Source organism: Scyliorhinus canicula, chromosome 12, assembly GCF_902713615.1.
Source record: "Scyliorhinus canicula chromosome 12, sScyCan1.1, whole genome shotgun sequence".
Lineage (NCBI taxonomy): Eukaryota > Metazoa > Chordata > Chondrichthyes > Carcharhiniformes > Scyliorhinidae > Scyliorhinus > Scyliorhinus canicula.
The window spans coordinates 105,396,824-105,418,401 of NC_052157.1; the positions used below are offsets into that span (position 1 = coordinate 105,396,824).

At 46.6% G+C, this 21,578-nt stretch overlaps 1 protein-coding gene across 5 annotated transcripts in view; it reads left to right on the forward strand.

Moving 5' to 3' along the window:
• LOC119974622 (E3 ubiquitin-protein ligase rififylin-like) overlaps positions 1–21,578 on the forward strand; it is a 116,453-nt gene that overhangs the window by 55,839 nt on the left and 39,036 nt on the right. For all 5 annotated transcript variants that reach the window (XM_038813658.1, XM_038813661.1, XM_038813660.1 and 2 more), the window contains one exon: positions 10,428–10,615. In XM_038813658.1, coding sequence (XP_038669586.1) covers positions 10,439–10,615 — 177 coding nt within the window. In that variant the 5' untranslated portion in view covers positions 10,428–10,438. The remainder of the gene's footprint in view (positions 1–10,427; positions 10,616–21,578) is intronic.

Genomic DNA, 21,578 nt, shown 5'->3' on the forward strand with positions numbered 1-21,578 from the left:
ATGCAAATTTTGCTTCCTAGATGTTAAAATGTAAAACTATGACTCCTGGGGCTCGCCTTTTGCTGGAATTTCAAGGTTTCTCAAATTGTTTTTCTGTGTTCCTTTGTATTTTAGGAGGGAAGTACTTGCAAGCACTAAGCAAATTTTGAGTTCCACACCAGGAAGTATTGTCTCAAGGAATAGGAAAATTCGAGGGCAGCGATACAGAAATGGAAACATAAAGAATGAGAAAATGTAGGATTATGCAAGGGCAGTTTTTTTTTCAGAATAATTCCCTCCTGATAGCAGTGGTTCGTTCTAGGTTCATGGGCAACAGAGTATTAGTAGTCAAGCTATTTAAATATGAGATCACAATTTATTCATGCATGCATATTTTCTTAAACAATCAGTTCCTGACTTACATCCACCCATTTAATTTTAGAAATGTATTTTCTCTCACTTTGTTTCAAGTCAGTCACTCTGATCTTTTCTCGCTCACCTTTTCATAGAATGTACCCACAAAGAACAATTATTTACCTTGTTATGAGCAGATGAGAAGGGGTGAACTGGCTCCCCTCTATTCTACTTCTTCGGTTAGCCACAACATAGGTTTATGTTTATTTTTCATGAGGATTTGCCTTTTCCAAATTAGAATGTATTTAACTAAAGCTGTTGGCAATAAGGAGCCAATCAAACAAAGTTTTTTTTTGAGTCAAAAGAGCAAATTTATCAACCAAACCTGAGAAAAATAATAAAAATGCGACTTCAAGAATTTAGTTATTTGGCCAAGTAGCCATTTGGGCGAGCGCGCACATAACGCTTACACACGTTGCAGAAATAAAGGAAGTTAGAGTCCAATTATTTTTTAAAGTGAAAGAATTTACAGTTAAGTGTCCTTGATGCTTAGAATTTAAACACTGTGGCCAATGCAAGTTAGCTGGTTTCTTTGATATTGTCAGATTTAGAAGACATTGCAATTATTATAAGACCTCAGTTCGGTTCTGATAGAGTGGGTTCTCAAATAGGGTGAGACACCCGTTTCAAAAGAGAGGGAGAGAGAGCAGCCTTCACTGGTTTCGTCTGCTGATGACTTTCTGAACACCACCTTGCAATCTCTCTCTCGGGTGGCTGGGCAGCCTTGCGATGAAATACTTCACCCATTGTGTATTCCAAAGAGGTTTTTGCTGGGTCTGTCTGTGGCAGTCATTGTTTCAATAAATAGTACTTGAATTTTTAATGCCTCAGAGACATTTGAGTTTTGATATTTTCTCTCCCTGCACACTGCTGAGGATGATTTGTTGGTTTCATACCTTCACCTTGGAATATAGCTTTGTATGTTCCAACCGTTTGCTCTGTCGCAGTTCAACTTGCAAAATTTCCAGTCAGTTTAAAGTTGAAAAATCAGATTTTGAAAAGTAAAGGAGCACAGCCTTGTTATAGACTATCTTCAGAAGTCCCATTGAACAGAATCTCACTTAGAATAAGTGATAAGCAGAATCCCTTATGCATTTCCTCCACTTGAATCATTGTTTCAGCAACCACCGTACTTTTAACAACCCTTTTAATTTTAGTTTCCCAAGTTGAAGGGCAGCATTTCCCAGCCAAACAACTGGTCTATCTGAGCCATCTTGGCAACATCCAACAATTTGAGCGCTAGTGCTGATGCAATTGTTCCCCAAATTGAATTACCGCAATATTCTGTACCAGTGTTCTTCAAACTTTTTTTCCGGGGACCCATTGTTGCCAACCCGGCCAACCTTCGTCCAACCTGGCCGACCATCGCGACCCATGCCGGCCGACCTGCGCAACCCACCATTTTCTCTTATCTTGTTTGTTGCTGACAAAAATGGAGGAAATGGTTTTGGGTCCCTTTGGCCCTCGTACACGCTCCTTCAATGAAACCTGTTAGATGAAGGTGAAGCCTTCCGGTGTCGGAAAATATGGAGTCTCCATCTGTCCAAAGTTCTGCATTTGTTTCCTGTAACATTTTATCAAATAAACCCCCCCCCCCCCCCCCCCCCCAACCCCCGAACTGGTAAAACAAAAAGCTTTGGCAGTTTAAAAGAAAAAGCGACCACACTGCGCATGCGTGCCTGATCATCGGCACACATGCGCGTAGTTTTGCGCTTGCGAGCCGATGATCTGGCATGCATGCGCAGTGCGGCCGCATTTTGTTTACATGTTCGCAGCCATTTTGAAGGCCACTTGCAGCTGGCGTTCTTAACAGGCAGCTGTTGCGTGCAGATTTGCGCGATTGTGAGCGCCGCGACGGACGGCTCCGCGACCCTCCTGACACCCGCCCGTGACTCACCCGCGGGCCGCGCCCCCGAGATTGACAATGCCTGTTCTATACAAACTGTCCATGATATAATGGGAAAATGGTGACATGCTGGTGATGTCACTGGACTAATAATCCAGACACCCACTGCTCCGTGTAAAAGCAAATTACTGCGGATGCTGGATTCTGAAACGAAAGAGAAAATGCTGGAAAATCTCAGCAGGTCTGGCAGCATCTGTAGGGAGAGAAAAGAGCTAACGTTTCGAGTCCGATGACTCTTTGTCAAAGCTAACAGACAGAGAAAGTGGGAAATATTTAGTGGGGGAGGGACTTACGGAAATCCTGTCTGAGAGAAGAGCAGTACTTCTTCAGGGTAGACATTCCTGGAAGAGAGGTGGCAGAGAGTTAAACACTGGATAAAAACAAATGGGCAGTGATTTGCAATATAGGCTAGTGAGTGGACTGCATAATTTCCCTCCTTCATCTCAGTGGGCCGCAAGATTGAAATCAGGCATGCCCACTAACCATGACCCCATGAATAAGATTGAATACATTTAGTACATGCCAAAAATTTCTTAACAAATTATAGAAAATGCTTAATCATTCATATATTAATAGAACTGTCATCAACTTCAAATGGTAAAAACAAAATAAATATTTGCTCTTTGATTAGACGCAGGAATCCATGACTCTCACAGTCAACGTTTGGTACATTCAGCACACTCCTCACTTCAGGTGCCTTTTCTTTACATGGTTATCACTTTAGTCATACTGGTAGGGGAAACAACTACATGAATGGAAAACAGCGGAATCTAGCAGCCCTGCACGTCAACAAAATATCTCGTGGGCTGCATTGCAGGACCCTCGCAGACCGCAGGTTGCTCACCACTGCTCTGGGCCAAACCCACCGTGGCAGCTGGTGGAATTTGAATTCAATTAATTAAACTGGAATTGAAAGTTAGTTATTCACCATGAAACCACCATCAATTGTTGAAAAAAAAACCTTCTGGTTCACTAATCTTTTTTGACTCCAGACCCCACAGCAAAATGGTTGACTCGTAGCTGCCTGTGGTGAAGACATCATGAGCCGAATCGCCTCCTTCTGCAGTGTAACAGTTCTGTGACAAACCATTCAATTCATGGGAAATTTAGGGTGGGCAGCAAATGCTGGCCTTGTCAGCAACTCTCACATCCCATGAAAGAATAAAGGTGTTGTATTTGTCCAATTCAGATACTTCAACCAGCTCTTTAATTAAAGTTTACCCAAGTGTCTTTATTTATGAGGAGAACAAAGTACGGACACAGATATAATGCAACACACTTTATTAAATATAGTTAACCCATAAATTACCCACTATACATACAAGAAACACCCAGGATTCGACTGTACTTCCCGTAAAAGTGATTTGGTAAGCTGCAGATCCGATCCCTAAGTCCCTCTGGTTCCTCTTTGTAAAGGTGATTCTTGCTGGCTATTGCTTGCTTCCTTCCTTCTGGTCTGGTCGAGGTCACCTCACACACCAAGCTTTGAGTCTTTTACTTTGAGTCTTTTACTTTGAGTCTTTTACTTTGAGTCTTTTACTTTGAGTCTTTTACTTTGAGTCTTTTACTTTGAGTCTTTTACTTTGAGTCTTTTACTTTGAGTCTTTTACTTTGAGTCTTTTACTTTGAGTCTTTTACTTTGAGTCTTTTACTTTGAGTCTTTTACTTTGAGTCTTTTACTTTGAGTCTTTTACTTTGAGTCTTTTACTTTGAGTCTTTTACTTTGAGTCTTTTACTTTGAGTCTTTTACTTTGAGTCTTTTACTTTGAGTCTTTACTTTGAGTCTTTTACTTTGAGTCTTTTACTTTGAGTCTTTTACTTTGAGTCTTTTACTTCGAGTCTTTTGCCTTAAGGTTTTTGCTTTGAGTCTTTTCCTTCCAGTCTCAGCTTCTAGTCCTTTCTCTCCAGATGTCTGGAAAATGCCTATCTTTTTATTCCCCTGTCGCCACCCACCTCATTTTTCCACCTGCCCTTGGCCTTCGGCCAGTGGAGTCTCAGGAGGCAGGGTCTCAGTGCCTAATGGTCTGGTTGATAATCTGTTGACAGGGCACCTGAGCCCGCCTTGGGAGGAGCAATGATTGCTTGATGGGTTACAGGAACTGTGAACAACAGGCCAATGCATCTTAGTAGGAGCGACTATCAGTTGATGGGATATCAGGAACTATGGGCAATAGGCCAGAGAATCTCAAGTAGCAATGATAATTACTCGATGGGTTATTCAGGGACTGCTTCAGACAGATCCCGTCAGCTTGTGTTGAGTTCTTTATATTCGGATTCTGCAGGCTTCTGGAGACTGTGGTTTTTAAAGTGCCCAATTCTTTAATTTAAGGTATCCAATTTAATTGTCCTTAAAACTAGGCCCTGATTATTACTACAAAGGAAAACAATTGTCTGCAGAATGGCTATCTGTCTTTTGAAATTGATCGAAGTCTGACTTTATCTCATAGGCATTAAATAGATAATCTTTCTTGTAAATTTCATCCAAGAACCCCAATGGAAGGTTCAATCCGTTACTTTCCAAGTGAAAGGGCATCCATCTCAGAACTAATTTTGCTTGTGACTTCGCTATTTGTAGGAAGTGACAAATCCAAGGACAATATCCTATTTCCTCACATATTCACTTAATTCTTCCACTAGTCAAATAGTTTAGACTCCCAACACATCATAAGGTAACTATACTGTAGCAATTTATATTTGCTTTCTGTCATTTTCCACAAAAGCAACTAGGATTTAAAATTTGTGTCAGAATTTTTTTTTTTAGTTTCCAACCTTTATGTAATCTTCTCTGCTACCATGTTATCCTCCAGAAAGACATTTTATAGAATCCCTACAAGTGCAGAAGGAGGCCATTCGACTCATTGAGCACAGGACCCTGACGCTGTGAGGCAGTAGTGCGAACCATTGTGCCGCCCCAAATGTTGAAGGATGAGGCTGGTGCCAATGTTTACGTACTTTCAAAAAGCATTTAATTGAAGAATTATATATTATAAGCATGTACCTCCTAACCCAATAACCGCAGTTTCCGTCGGTGTCTGTTTATAGGGAATCAAGTGAATCCCTAGCTAATGTCAACCCCCTGCACACCTGAGAGTTTTAAAAGGAGTGGTTGATGAAGCTGAAGATTTTTCTACTAACTTCCATAGTTCTCTCAATTTAGGAATTGCCCCTTTAGACTGGAAAATTATAAATGTAATTCCATTATTCAAGAAAGGTGATGGAAGGAAACCAGGAAATTACAGATGGGTTAGTCTAATCTCTGTTAAGATTAGTTATTGGAATATCTAATTCAAAACCTGGCTCGACAGAACGAGCATGGATTTGTAAAAGGCAGGTCTTCTGTAATAAACCAAACTAAATTTTTTCTGAGGCAGTAGCTACGGTTGTAGACAATCAAATGTTTATGGGTATAACTTGTGTGGACTTCTGGAGGCATTCGATCAGGTTCCATATATGCAACTGTTGGCTAAAATTTAACACTCATGGAATGAAAAGCAAGCACCTGACCTGGTTAGGAGAAAGCTTAAGAGTTAGAAGACAAAAAAGTAAGGGAAACCGATACCTTCTCAAATTCAAACAAATTGCTAGGAGATCAAGGGAATCCTGCTTAACCAGTGGCCACATTCATCATTGCTATTGTTCCTCTCTTTTCTGGGGAGGTAGTTTGACTGTCGGGAAAGCATTTAGACCAAGTAATTTCAGAGGCAGCACTGTAGCACAGAGTTTAGCACTGCTGCATCACAATGCCATGGGCCCAAGTTCATTTCGGCCTTGGGTGACGATGTGGAGTTTGCGCTTTCTCCCTGTGTTTGCGTGGGTTTCCTTCGCGTGATCCGGTTTCCTCCCACAAAGATGCGAAGATTAGGTTGATTGTCCATGCTAAATTGCCACTTACTGTTGGATGGGGGTTATTGGGATCGGTGGGGGAGTGGGCTTAATGGAGTGCTCTTGCAGAGGGTCAGTGTAGACATGATGGGCCGAATGGCATCTCTGCACTGCAGGGATTCTATGAAATTAGTGATCCAATTCATGAATTGTTTTTTGTTATGCAGCAGTGTGTCCTTAATTAAAGCAGTCTAGATATGCAGTCCACGCATAGTTCATTCTGCAATGTTGCCCTGATTAACATCCGGGAACTTGTGCAAAAATTGACAGCTGTCCTACAGACATGTAAAGTAGCAGCCTGACAATCATACCTGCCAATCTATCCTAAACTCCTGCAATTACCATTCCTGTAAATGTCCTTCCTAACCTGCAGGACAGGCTCATCTGAGGTGGTGGCACAATGCTATACTGTCAGAAGGAATAGCTGTAGAAATCCTCACTGCTGACTCTGTACCCCATGAATTCTCATGTCATTAGGTCAAACGTCAGCAAGAAAACCTGATAATTACCACCTATCACTGTCTTTGAGCTGATGAATCAGTTCTCTGTTGAACACTACTTGGGAAAAGCACTGAGGTTGTACGGGTAGAATGTAATTTGGGTAGGGGACTTCAATATCTATCAACAGGAATGGCTCAATGGCACCACTGTTAACCGGGTTCACTGACTCCTGAAGGGCATAGCTGTCAAACTGTGTTTGTGGCAGATGGTGAGAGAATCAATGTGAGGGAAGAGCTTAGTTGACCTGATCTTCACTCATTTACCTACACCTGTCCGTAACAGTATTGATTGGCGTGACCACTACTCAGTCCTTGTGGAGACAAAATCTTGTCTTCACATTGAGGACATCTTCCATCATGTGGCACAACACTGTGCTTTCTTCCATAGATTCAGAAAAGATCCAGCATTTCAAATCCATGAGCCCCTGTGAGTCACTGAATTGTGTTCCATCACAATCTGTAGACTCATGGCTGCGCATATCCCCCACTATACCATCACGATCATGCTTGGGAGAGCCTACCCCATGCTTGGAGGGCAGTACAGTAGCACAAGTGGATAGTACTGTGGCTTCACAGTACCAGGGTCCCAGGTTCGATTGCCTGCTGGGCCACTGTGCGGAGTCTGCACGTTCTCCCCATGTCTGCATAGGTTTCCTCCCACAGTCCACTACCCCAGAGCAGGTTAGGTGGATTGGACATGATAAATTGCCTTTAGTGACCAAAAAGGTTAGGGTGGGTTATTGGGTTACAGGGATAGGATGGAAGTGAGGGCTTAAGTGGGTCGGTGCAGACACGATGGGCCAAATGGCCTCCCTCTGCACTGTATGTTCTATGTACCCTGGCCTAATGAGGAATAGAACCATAGAAACGTTTGAACCATTTGAAAAGTTATGGTACAGAAAGAGGCTGTTGAGCCCATTGTGTCTGTGCCAGATAAACACAAACTAACCATCAGTTCTAATGTAGAAGAGTATGTCGGTAACAGCACCAGGTGTACTTAAACATGAGGTGTCAACCTGATTAAAGTAGAACAAAGAACTACATGAGGTGCTAAGTAATGGAAGCAGCATGTTATAGGCAGCTGATTGATCTTATATGCAGTGGATCACATCAAATTGTTTCCCTGCCGCATCCAATTGTGAACAGTATGAACAATAAAGAGGAGTAAATCCATCCCCATCCTCCATGATGGCCAAGTCCGGATATGAATGCAAAAGGTAATGCTGAAGTGTTTACAACCATTTTCAGTCTCTTTCAGCCTCAGTCCCCAACTTCACAGATGCTACTTTTTGGCCAATTTGATTCACTCCACAGAATTGACAACATTCTAGCCTAAGCACTGAAGACGTATGCTTCAGGACTAGCCACACCTCCAGCCAAGCTTTCTGCAATAATACTTGAAATGAAAGTAGAAACTTTCCACTTCAGACTCGGGTGATGCCAGGAGTGCCAGCACTGGCATTTATCTAATAAAATGGGAAATTGGCTAGGTATATTTTGTCCACAAAAAAGGCAGAACAAATTGTTGCTTGTTTTGGTGAGTGTGCTTTACACTCAATTGGCTGTTTTATTACCTTGCTGTAGAGTCGCCAGGTATCTTTATGATACCACCACGTGGTTCAAGTTCAAGTGCTAATCAATAACCCAATACACCAGTCAGTAAGGTTCAATTCAAAACACATTTATTATATACACAGTCAATCACTACTCATGCATAAATACTACAAAACTAGACTACTTCTACCACTAAAGGCCAATACTTAACTTTTGGAAAAGGAACCCACTGGGTCAGGGAACAATGGCCTCTTGTTCGATCCTGAGTCTGCAGGCTTCCAGCTGGTATGGACTAAGGGTTAGGAGCGCCTATCTCGTAGCGTGCATTGACTGGACACTTGCTTGTTGGTGCAGCTGCTAGGCAGGTCTCTGTCAAGGGTTGTTTCGAGCTGCTGGGAGACCCTGCCAAGAAGGACGAATTGAACTTGGGGACTCTATTTTATAGTCCCCAGGGGTTTTGTGCCCTTGTGGGCGGACCCTGTACCTGGCTCCAATTGATTGGACCAAATCAATTGGTTTGATTTCCCCAATACCGGGGCTGTTCCCTGATCGCTGGGCGGTTCTTAAGTGTCCGTTGGCTTCTTTTGTTTTGGCTCCTGCTGGCGCCGAGGAGTCTGGCTTTACCTTGATTATCTTTAACTGGTGCTATTGTCCCGGGGATCGCTCATTAATATGTAGATTGTCATTAGTTTCAGTGCTGTCTGCTTTCTGCAACTCGAATATACAGGACACTTTGCATTCTGCTTGCTTTTCTGAGCCTGTCCATTTTTCCCTGCGTTCTTAGCGAATCTCCATTTTAAGTCGGGAAGTGGCCAACCCAGGTGGCTACAAAATCCAACTCAGCACGGTAGCACACTGGTTAGCACAGTTGCTTCACAACTCCAGGGTCCGAGGTTCGCTTCCCTCTTGGTTCACTGTCTGTGCGGAGCCTGCATGTTCTCCCAGTGTCTGCCTGGGTTTCCTCCGGGTGCTCCGGTTTCCTCCCGCAGTGATGTGCAGGTTAGATGGCTTGGCCATGATAAATTGCCCTTAGTGTCCAAAAAAAAAAGGTTAGGTGGGGTTACTAGGTTACGGAGATAGGGTGGAGGTGTGGGCGTAAGTAGGGTGCTCTTTCAAAGTGCCAGTGCAGACTCGATGGGCTGAATGGCCTCCTGCACTGTAAATTTTATGATTCTATAATTACTGCCCCCGCCCCATCAGTCTACTTCCAGTCATCAATAATGTGATGGAAGGGTCGCTAGCAGTGCTTGACAACCTGCTCACCAATGCTTAATTTAAATTTCATTTGCTCCTCTTGGTCCTAGACTTCATAGCCTTGCCCAACCATAGCAAAGAGAACTGAACTCCTGAGGTGAGGTGACAGTGACTGTCTTTGGTGTTGAGGCAGCATTTTACTCAATAGGGCATAAGGCACCTTCTTAAGATTGAGGTCAATGCGAGTCCGAGGAAAACTCTCCATCCTATCTGTTGCTGCAAGAGTTCCTCAGGGCAGTGCCCTAGGCCCAACCATCTTCAGCTGCTCCATCAATGGACCCATTAAGGGTTTCCCCATTATAAAGTGGGGATATTTGTTGATGATTGCACAGTTCAATTCTATCAGATAATTAAGTAGTCTATCTATATGCAGCAAGACCTGGTAAGTAATGCTTGTGCCAAACAAGTGTTAAGCAGTGCTCACCTCCAACAAGAGAAAGTCCAACCACTTTTCCTTGATATTGTGTGACACTATGATCATTTAAATCCCCACTGTCAGCATCCTAGATGTTGCCGTTGACCAAATATTATGTGGATCAGCCGTATAAATAGTGTGGTGAAAGGTCAGGTCAGTGACTGGTTATTCTGTGGCAAGTAATTGACTCCCATCTGACTTCCCAAGTTTTTCCACCATTAAAGGCACAAGAATACTCTCCACTTATCGGTTCCAACTATATTCCAGAATCTCAACCCCATCACAAAACAGCTGGCTTGATCAATATCCCATCCACCATCTTCTACATCCACTCCTTCCACTGCAGGCTAAGTGTGTACCATCTCGAATATGCACTGCAACCACTTGCCAAGGCTTCTTTACAGCACCTTCCAGTTCCTCAACCACCTCCAAAAAATGAATGGGTAAAGTATGTGATGTTGATTAAAACTGCAGACATTGCATGCAGCAGTCCAGTTATAAATAAATTGTTGTGTTTTTGCAGACGGCACTGCAATGTGGGCCTCCTGCTGCAACTGGTTTTGTGTGGATAACCAGACCATGGATGAACCCGAGCAAAATCCTAGAAGGCAGGTGTACACCAATGCAGGCTACAACTCTCAGTCACCTCCATCCGGATTGGAGAGCACATGCAGAGCTTGTGGATCCCAATTTGAAAATCCACTGAGAAAGGTGGGTACAAGTTGAATTTGAGATTGGAATTAAATTGAACTCTTGCACAGAAAAAAACCCTACTTTTCAGCAGAAGTAGTAGCTTAGAAATAAACATTACTAAATGTAAATGGCGTCTTGTGCTGTTAACCTTGAATTTTAAACTATGTTGGAGAAATTAATCCGTGATTCTGAGAGGCATAAGTTGGTGCTGTTTTAAATGGACTGGAACCTATTGCTCTGTAATTATGCCATCTATTTTTCATCTAAATGTGAGCTGTGTTCATGCCACATGGGTTCATTGTTAGGAGTAGTTTCACCTTGAAGTGAATTAAAAACTAATTGCTTTCTCTCTATTAATACCTCTAAATATTCTATATATTGATAAGATCCGTTTCTGGTTGTGACTTGTTGCAGTTTTGTGATTGAAATTTGAGGCAGGAATCAGAAAATCTCCAGATATAATAATACTAATAGCTTATTGTCACAAGTAGGCTCCAGTGAAGTTACAGCGAAAAGCCCCTAGTCACCACATTCCGGCGTCTGTTCGGGGAATTGAACCCGCGCTGCTGCCTTGTTCTGTATTACATGCCAACTGTTTAGCCCACTGTGCTAAACCAGCCCCAGATATGTGACTTTTTATTCTGTATATTTTCAAGACGCATCAGGTGAACTGCTGTTTTTATAAAACAAGAAGTGTCATGAAGTATAAACTTCAGTCCATTCTGCTAAAGCACAGCTGTATCTCCTAAGACCACCAAGGTCTAATAGTTAAGTAAACACTTAGAGGAATAAGGCTTTAATTCTTGAATGATCAGTAAAGCTTACAGATTGGAATCTGCTGGTCAGTTTTAGGCTGCAGCTTTGTAGCATCCAACAACTTACAAACTTTTAAAAATCAATAACAGTTATTGGATTCCACAAGAGGTTGGCACAGTGGCACAGCTGCCTCACAGCTCCAGGGTCCCGGGTTTAATTCCGATCTCGGGTGAATGTCTGTGTAGAGTTTGCACTTTCTCCCCGTGTCTGCGTGGGTTTCCTCCGGGTGCTCCGGTTTCCTCCCACAGTCCAAAGATGGGCAGGTTAGGTAGATTGGCCATGCTAAATTGCCCATACTATCCAAAAAGGATAGACTGGTTTATGGGGATAGGGTAGGGGTGGGGGCTTAGGGAGGGTGCTCTTTCCCAGGGCAGCCGCAGACTCGATGGGCGAATGGCCTTCTGCACTGTAAATTCTATGATTCAATACTTTTGAATCTGTGGCAATATTAATAAACAAGCAAAACTACTTTGCCTGAAAATTTCTCTGCTTCTCTGAACCCTCTGCAAACTAAAGCAAGATTTATAATGTCGTAAACTATTTTTTTTTTTAAAATTAGAACTTTTACAATGCTAAGAATGTAGCTTTATTAGTGAAATTTTGTGGACATTCTCAATTGGGCAAAGAACTTTGCGTGGAGCAAAAAACAGGAGAGGAACCCAGCGGCAATTATGTTGTAATGCTCCGGTCCCCGCTGGCGGCAGCGTAGAGGTTCGTGCCCTGCGCCGGTGGCCCTATGAAAATCCATGAGTTGCATCGATTTGCCTACGATTAATGGGCTGGACACCGGATGCTCCACCCCTCTTGGCGGGGGTCACACAAGTGTGAATTGGTGCAAGTCGGGGCCTGGGCGCCATAGTTGTTGAGGGGGAGCAAGAAGGTTTTTGACCTTTTTGACCTTGCTGGGGTTTGTGTCTGGACCTCGGAAAGTAGCGGGGAATGACTTGATTGCACGTGCATGGACTCGGGGTGCCCGATTGGCATGGCCTGAGTCAGACCGCCATTGCTGCATTAATTAATTTAAACCCTCCCTTGACTGCAACTTACAGGCTCCTGGCTGCTCACACTTTTGACTGCTCACTGTATCCTGTACATGCTCAGAGGGCTTCTGATCATACGGAAACTCACCCTGCACGCCCCTCTGGAAACCCTCAGACCCCATTATAACATGATGGGCGTGGCCATGCTCAGTCGCTGACACCAGGTGCTGGCACTCCTCAGAAGGGCAGTCCCATACCAGAGGAAGCAGGGGATTAGCAGTGCTCACCCAAAACAAAGGACACGTGCACTGTGGCTGTTGGAACCCTCCCTGGCACACCACTGAAGCACAGCTGTATCTCGTAAGACCACCAAGTTCTAATAGTTAAGTAAACACTTGGAGGAATAAGGCTTTAATTCTTGAATGATCAGTAAAGCTTACAGTTTGGAATCTGCTGGTCAGTTTTAGGCTGCAGCTTTGTACCAGCTTTGTAGCATCCAACAACTTACAAGCTTTTAAAAATCAATAACAGTTATTGGATTCCACAAGAGGGTGGCAGAGTGGCACAGCTGCCTCCCAGCACTTGAAAAAGCCAGAGGCATAAAAGTTCAGAGTGACTGCCACCATGATGGCCACCAGGGGCGTGTCCTCCTCTAAATCCCTATGGTGCCAGGTGTACCACCATCTGGCACAGGTGCCGGACAGTCTCCCTGGTGAGCCAGAGTTGGTGGCAGCACACAGTCCAGCATCCCCTTGAAGGACAGGCGCCAATGATATACACGTGACCTGATGCGGCGTCTCCTTCGCACCTCCTCCTTGGCCTGTCGGATACCGGCACTTTACCCTCACTGGCTGGCCCCTGCTCTTCTGGGGCTCCTCTGGCCCTGGCGCTCTAGCCTCCTTGCATCCACAAGTCAGATTCATAGTGGGCACAGGTGGTTGTAGTCCGATATCCATGTATCTGCTTGTGGAGGAGGAAGAGACAGAGAATGGTAGCAAGATGAGGATTCCCTTGACCATCCAATGCTACCAGATCACACTAGGAAGTCTTACAACACCAGGTTAAAGTCCAACATGTTTGTTTCAAACACTAGCTTTTGGAGCACTGCTCCTTCCTCAGGTGAGGTACACATGAGGAAGGAGCAGTGCTCCGAAAGCTGGTGTTTGAAAAAAATATGTTGGACCTTAACCTGGTGCTGTAAGACTTCTTACTGTGCTCACCCCAGTCCAACGCCGGCATCTCCACATCATGGCTACCAGATCACATGGTCACCTTGAGTTGTACTGCTGTGCCACCCTCAGCCTATCCCCCCCCCCCCCCCCCCCCCCGCCCCTCCTTTGAGATGTTGTTGTTCACAATGCAACCTGTCTCCATCAGTGACTGGCACCTGGCCTGTGATGCGGGAATCCTCTATCCCCACCACCGGTTCCTGCCAACAGGGGTACTGGCGGCTACTGCAACCAGTGTTAGCGTTAGGCCCTGTGGTCCCCGTTCTGTTTCTCCTAGTGTGGTCTACTGGGGTCTCCTCACTGGCTGGGAAGCACGTTCTCCCGCCAGCAGGGTGGCAACTGGTTGTATATTGGAGATGGTTAACTTATGCTGCCAGTCGCCTCCATGCTAAGAGGCTAGTGAGAGTGCAGGTTCTACAGCTGGGGGTGAGTGAGGATGTGTGCATTTGCTGGGACCTTAGCTAGTGTTATGTGGAGCCTGGGTTTAACACCCAGGTTGTGACAGATCTGGTCAGGTTTCCTAGCTGGGGGCAGGATGGTTGGGATCAGGGGCACGGTGGACAGGCAGGACGTGGAAACAGCTTGGGATCCTCGGGAATGGGCACACCTGATAGTGTAATTGGTGAGGCATCTAATGAGTCACTGGGAAATTGGCTAGGTATATTTTGTCCACAAAAAAGGCAGAACAAATCCAACTCCGTGCTCGAGCAGGGATCTTGCAAACGTCTGCACACAGGGGCATCTGCGCTTTTACGGATGCCCTATGCACCAGGGCATCAGATTACATCACCTTCAACCTGCACCAGGCCCAACAGGATGTCCGGGCACCATCGCTCACTGCCCCATATTCGGGGGTAATCGATGGCACACGCATCGCCCTCCGAGTGTGTGGACACCAGCGGCACATCATGGATGTCTGCACCCGATATCCAAGCTGCCTGCACAACGCTTAGATCCTGGTTCATTTGTCAGTTCCCGGCACCTTCAAGGCAATCCTTCGGGTGAGGGGTTGGCTATTGGGCAGCAAGGATTACCAGCTGAGGTCATGATTGATGCTGTCTATATGGAGGCCTCAGACGAGACGGAGAACCGTTATAATGACAATTACAGAGCAACCAGGAGCGTCATTTGAGTGGCTTATTCGAGATGCATTCCGTTATAGCCCCAAGAGGGTCTTCAGCATCGAGGTGGCCTGAACGCTCCATTACATTGCGCATAAGAGGGATGACATGTTGGAGGAGGAGAAAGGATAAGCAGGCCTTATCTGACGATGAGGATGCTACCCAGGAGAATCCAGGCGTGGAGCAAGAGCTCGCATGGCAGGTCGCCCGAAGTGTGATCCAGGCTGCCGCACACAGGACAACCTCATCACCTCCAGATCTACCAATTAGGTGGCCTTGGCACCGGCAGCTCTGCTCATCTGTCCCAACTCTTTTCTCCTTTCCTCCACTTCAAACCACCACACCCCTCCATGAGCCTCTCACTCATTCCCTATCCCTCAGGACTTCGCTCCACCCGTTCCCTGTTCCTCAAGCTTTCGCTCCACCCGTTCCCTGTCCCTCAAGCTTTCGCTCCACCCGTTCCCTGTCCTTCAAGCTTTCGCTCCACCCGTTCCCTGTCCCTCGAGCTTTCGCTCCACCTGTTCCCTGTCCCTCAAGCTTTCGCTCCACCCGTTCCCTGTCCCTCAAGCTTTCGCTCCACCCGTTCCCTGTCCTTCAAGCTTTCGCTCCACCCGTTCCCTGTCCCTCAAGCTTTCGCTCCACCCGTTCCCTGTCCCTCAAGCTTTCGCTCCACCCATTCCTTGTCCCTCAAGCTTTCGCTCCACCCATTCTTGTCCCTCAAGCTTTCGCTCCACCCGTTCCCTGTCCTTCAAGCTTTCGCTCCACCCGTTCCCTGTCCCTCAAGCTTTCGCTCCATCCGTTCCCTGTTCCTCAAGCTTTCGCTCCACCCGTTCCCTGTCCCTCAGGCTTTCGCTCCACCCGTTCCTTGTCCCTCAGGCCTTTGTTCCACCTGTTCCCTGTCCCTCAAGCTTTCGCTCCATCCGTTCCCTGTCCCTCAGGCCTTCACTCCAGCTGTTCCCTGTCTCTCAGGCCTTCACTCCACCCGTTCCCTGTCTCTCAGGCCTTCACTCCACCCGTTCCCTGTCTCTCAGGCCTTCACTCCAGCTGTTCCCTGTCCCTCAGGCCTTCGTTCCACCCGTTCCCTCTCCCTCAGGCCTCGCTCCACCATTCCCTGCCTCTCAGGCTTTCACTCCAGCTGTTCCCTACCCCTGTCCCTCCGGCCTTTGCTACACCTGTTCCCTGTCGCTCAGGCCTTCGCTCGAACCCGTTCCCTGTCTCTCAGGCCTTTGCTCCACCCGTTTCCTGCCCTTCAGGCCTTCGCTCCACCCGTTCCCTGTCCCTTGAGCTTGCCCCACCATTTAATGAGATCATGGCTGATCTGTGGTTGAACTCCATATACCTGCATTTGGCCCATATCTCTTAATATCTTTGTTTAACAAAAATCTATCTTGGATTTAAATTTAACAACTGTTCTAGTTCCAAACTGGGGTGGTTGCGGGAGATGGTGAACGGTTAGGGCTCAATGGGCATGCCGTCATATATGAAATGAAATGAAAATCGCTTATTGTCACAAGTAGGCTTCAAATGAAGTTACTGTGAAAAGCCCTAGTCGCCACGTTCCGGCGCCTGTTTGGGAAGGCTGGTACGGGAATTGAATAGTGCTGCTGGCTGCCTTGGTCTGCTTTCAAAGCCAGCGATTTAGCCGTGTGCTAAACCAGCCCTGCTATCTATGCAAGGTGGGTTTACACTGCTGCCCACATGCTGCAACACCTCAGTGAGGGTGTAACCATGGCCATACACCCCCCTTCCCCAGGCTATCAATCACACCCATCAGACAGGCAGGTCGGGACTGATGGTGCAAAGTGTTTAATAGTTACTAAATACAATGGTGTGCCCTAACCGCAAATTATCATCTATCTACTACACCCGTGCCAATTTAAGCGCCATCTATCTTGATTTTCTTCCATAGCCTACCAGTCCTGCCGTTTCTCCAAACAGCACACATCAGTAGTTGAGGTGGCCTGCTGCGTGTCTCACCCTCCGTCCTTTGCCCTTGGCGGCCGTCCTGGATGGTCCCGGCCGAAGTTCGTGTGTCACTCTGGAAGTGCCAGCGCCACCAGGCGCTGCCAGTCCTGGAGACCTGCCCTGGTCTGAGCCATTGTCTTAATGTCCTCAGCCAAGGCACACTGAGACCGCAACATGCCCCTCACTGCCTTGATCATGTCTCTGTGACTGGCTAAGGTCAGTCAGCATTCGACCAATGGTCTCTATTCCCTCAAGCATGACACTTTGTGAATGAGCCAAGCTCTGGAGCACCGTAGCAATGTCAATCTGTGCCCGGGGCACGTCCGCCTGTAACTGGGCTCTCCTGTCCTGCTCCTCAACCATCACAGGACAATGTGTCTGAAGCCTGGGACGCCCTGACACATGGCTCTGACATCATGACACAGGCTTTCCACTGCAGTTGCCACCTTTTCAGTGTTGCTATGGGTATAATTGTTGGCATGGGAACTGCACATTGTTGGCAACAACTCCTACGCCTGTAGGCGGTTGGACTCCTCCAGCTTCACCTGTAGACGCAGGAAGTTGTTGGCACCCCCAAACACCAACACCTCCTCCACAATAGTCCTCAATACCGGTGCCCCGCAAGGCTGCGTACTTAGCCACCTACTCTACTCCCTGTACACACACGAATGCATGGCAAAACTTGGTTCCAACTCCATCTACAAGTTTGCTGACGATATGACCATAGTGGGTCGGATCTCGAATAACGACGAGTCCGAATACAGGAGGGAGATAGAGAACCTAGTGGAGTGGTGTAACGACAACAATCTCTCCCTCAATGCCAGCAAAACTGAAGAGCTGGTCATCGACTTCAGGAAGCAAAGTACTGTGCACACCCCTGTCAGCAGTGGTGGAGATGGTGCAGTTTCAAATTCCTAGGGGTGCACATCACCAAAAATCTGTGCTGGTCCACTCACGTCGACGCTATCACCAAGAAAGCACAACAGCGCCTATACTTCCTCAGGAAACTAAGGAAATTCGGCATGTCCACATTAACCCTTACCAACTTTTACAGATGCACTATAGAAAGCATTCTATCGGGCTGCATCACAGCCTAGTATGGCAACTGCTCAGCCCAGGACCGCAAGAAACTTCAGAGAGTCGTGAACACCGCCCAGTCCATCACACAAACCTGCCTCCCATCCATGGACTCCATCTACAGCTCCCGCTGCCGGGGGAAAGCGGGCAGCATATTCAAGGATCCCTCCCACCCGGCTTACTCACTTTTCCAACTTCTTCCATCGGGCAGGAGATACAGAAGTCTGAGAACACGCACGAACAGACTCAAAAACAGCTTCTTCCCCACTGTCACCAGACTCCTAAATGACCCTCTTATTGACTGACCTCATTAACACTACACCCTGTATGCTTCAACCGATGCCAATGCTTATGTAGTTACATTGTATATCTTGTGTTGCCCTATTACAGGGGTGGGCAAACTTTTCCGTGCAAGGGCCACATTCAGAAATTCACAATTTTAAAGGGCCGCATAGTATATTAAGTAAAATAATTAATATTTTAAATAGCCAAAATAAAAGGTCTTTAAAGAAAAAAAAGCACATTTATTTGAAAAACGAAGTAACTCAGTAAGTAACAGAACAATGTCAATGAGAATGATGCATCTGACTGCAGTCATTTACCAGTTTGTTGAAATCAGGTGTCAAGTTGCTTGTGCTGATCCTTAACACTGACAGAAGCACAGCCTAGCCGAGTCAACGATAAAAACGTGCGTAGTGGGGTGGATGAGTGGGGCTGCCTTATTGGTCGGTTTAGTTGGGTGTGCGACCAATAGGAGTCCAGGTTACAAACAATAATAAGGCTTATTGTTTGTAACCTGGACTCCTATTGGTCGCACACCCAACTAAACCGACCAATGAGACAGCCCCACTCATCCACCCCACTATGCACGTTTTTATGCGGCCCGCCAATGAGGTGCCCGGAATCATAACCGGCATTTTTGAAAAACCGCCGGGGAAAAGCCGCTGAAGTAAATGCGCTTATTGAATAAGCGCATTTACTTCAGCGGCTTTTCCCCGGCGGCTTTTCAAAAATGCTGGTTATGATTCCGGGCACCTCATTGGCGGGCCGCATAAAAACCTTTGTCGTGCCGCATACGGCCCGCGGGCTGTAGTTTGCCCACCCCTGCCCTATTATGTATTCTCATGTATTTTCTTGTGTTATCTTGAATTTTGTTTAATTCCCTTTTCTTCCATGTACTGAATGATCTGTTGAGTTGCTTGCAGAAAAATACTTTTCACTGTACCTCGGTACACATGACAATAAACAAATCCAATCCAATCCAAATTCTAGCTCTGCATCTGCACCAGTGATTAGATCATACTTTGCAGAAGCGCAACACTTGTCTGGGCATTGGCTGTTCCATGGGATCAGGCAGCCCTCCGACTGTCCGATCCCTCGGGAGTCTCTGCCTCCACCTAATGTGCTGCAGCATGCATGTGGTGTTCGTTAGAGGGTGATTTAGAAGCCTAGCATAACCCATCCAGTCTGCAATAGTAGAGAGTGCTGGTGACAGTAGAATCAAAACATTGGTGTCTTCCCTGGAGTGGTGCTGCAGGGTGTGCTGGGGAGCAGTGACCCCAGATGGTTCAGCCTTGTCTGATGAGTCTGCAAGACAAAAGACATTGGGTGAGATCTTGGGAAGGACTGGTCTGTGGCAGGTGGGTGACTCACTTGCTTTAGGGACTTTTGCGTCGCATTGGGTCTCCTTTGTTTGGCGGATGCTGACCTCCATCATTGCCCTCTTCATGGCCTTCCCTGCGGGTTACAGGGTCCTCTCCTCTGAAGGGGTCTGGACCCGAATGTCAGCAATTTCACCCTCCCGTCTTATGCCGCTCATGCCTATTGTGAACTACCTTATCCTTGGGGATCCAGAAAGGACATAGTGAGATGCTGGAAGGTGAATTCTATGGGGGGGTCTGCAGCTGGTGACATGTGTGTGCAAGGCCCCTGGCCGAAGAGGGCAATACATGTGTTTGGGTGTGGTGGAGGTTGGGTATAAGGGATGCAGGCAGGTGACTTGTTGGCCTCTAGGGGATTGGGGGAGATGTGAGGAGTGAGAGATAGAAGTGATGCCAGGGGCACAGACGTGGGAACTCACCCGAGCTGCCCTAAGGAAATAATTCATCATCTTTCCGTATTGTGTGCCCATCCTCCTGGTGAGGCTGGCAGCAATGACAGCCACTGCCACCTTTTCCCAGGCGCTGTTACATAGGGCAGATTTGAGTCACCGCCCCACCTCTCCTCAATGGCATCCTGCATTCGGTCAATCTCGAATCCCAGAATCGGTGGCAGGTCTCCGTGCAGCCGTCAGTCTGTGGTGAGTGGAGTGCTATAACCAGCTCCAACTGTCAAGCACTTGGAAGGCAAATCCCAGCCCCAGCAAATCAGACTCCAGCGGGGCCAGTATTAACTCGCGTTTCACGCTGGTCCATTAGCATGACCTGAATTTTGACTGCATGGCGCACCCAGCAGGAGCATGAATTCAACACAATTCACTTGCAGCGGGAGGTAGGCTCCCAAACGGTGAATACATTCCAAGATGTTTTTAATGCTTTCTATCAGAAATTTATGCATTTCTGATAAACCTGAACTTTGAGTTCAGGCCTATCCAGAGTGGGAGGGGCCTAATGGGATGGCAGGCTACATCCTGCACCTGTGTCTACAACTTCTGGATTCGTTTGATCGACAGAAAGACAGAGCATTTACTCTGTAGGTCAGTAATGTAAGAGGGCAGCACGGTAGCTAGCACGGTTGCCTCACGGCACTGAGGTATCATGTTCGATCCCGGCTCTGGGTCACTGCCTGTGTGGAGTTTGCTCATTCTCCCCGTGTCTGCATGGATTTCGCCCCCACAACCCAAAAAGATGAGCAGGATAGATGGATTGACCATGCTAAATTGCAACTTAATTGGAAAAAATGAATTGGATGCTCTAAATGTATTTAAAACAAGGAATGTTAGAATGACTTGCATTCTTGAGCCATCTTCCATTGTTGATGGAAAATAACTTGAGGCAGTGAAGGTAAATGGAACTTGTTTTTGTCAACAACATCCAAACAAAATTATAACCTCCTGTCAAATATGGGGATATCGGGAAAAGGTGGGCGTGGATTGGGCCAGCTCTGAAGTCGTACTGCAACTTGAAGTAGATGCTTGATGCCAGGGTCTGCAATCTGGTCACAATACTCCCCCACAATAGTTCAGAAGGAGATACCACAGTAAGTGGGTAAGTGTCGCAGTCACCGTGAGTCCCTTTGTTTTTATGCAATGAGACTGTTTTTGCATTTCGCAAGGCACAAATTTTTCCTGCCAACAGACACCCAAAGATTGATGGCGATGCTACTGTGGCAGTGTCAGATTTACACTTTTGATGATTCCAGGTGGATTGCAATCGTTTCCTGAGGCTTTACCACTGGCAAGATGGCCAATGGCCTTGTTGAGCTTGACTATGGTGGGCTCACTGCCCACCGTCCATGACAGGAAAGTCTGGATTGGTGCTGAGAGCTTCTTCAATGACAATGTTCTCCATTGCATGGAGTTTGAAAGAGTGCTCCACCCAGCTTTCCATCTGCTTGTTAGGTTCATAGGATCATAGATCATAGGATCATAGATCATAGGATCTAGCCTATCCCCGCAACCCAGCAACCCCCACTTAGCCTTTTGGACACTAAGGGTAATTTAGCATGGCCAATCCACCTAACCCGCACATCTTTGGACTGTGGGAGGAAACCGGAGCTCACGGAGGAAGCCCACGCACACACGGGGAGGACTTGCAGACTCCGCAGACAGTGACCCAGCCGGGAATCGAACCTG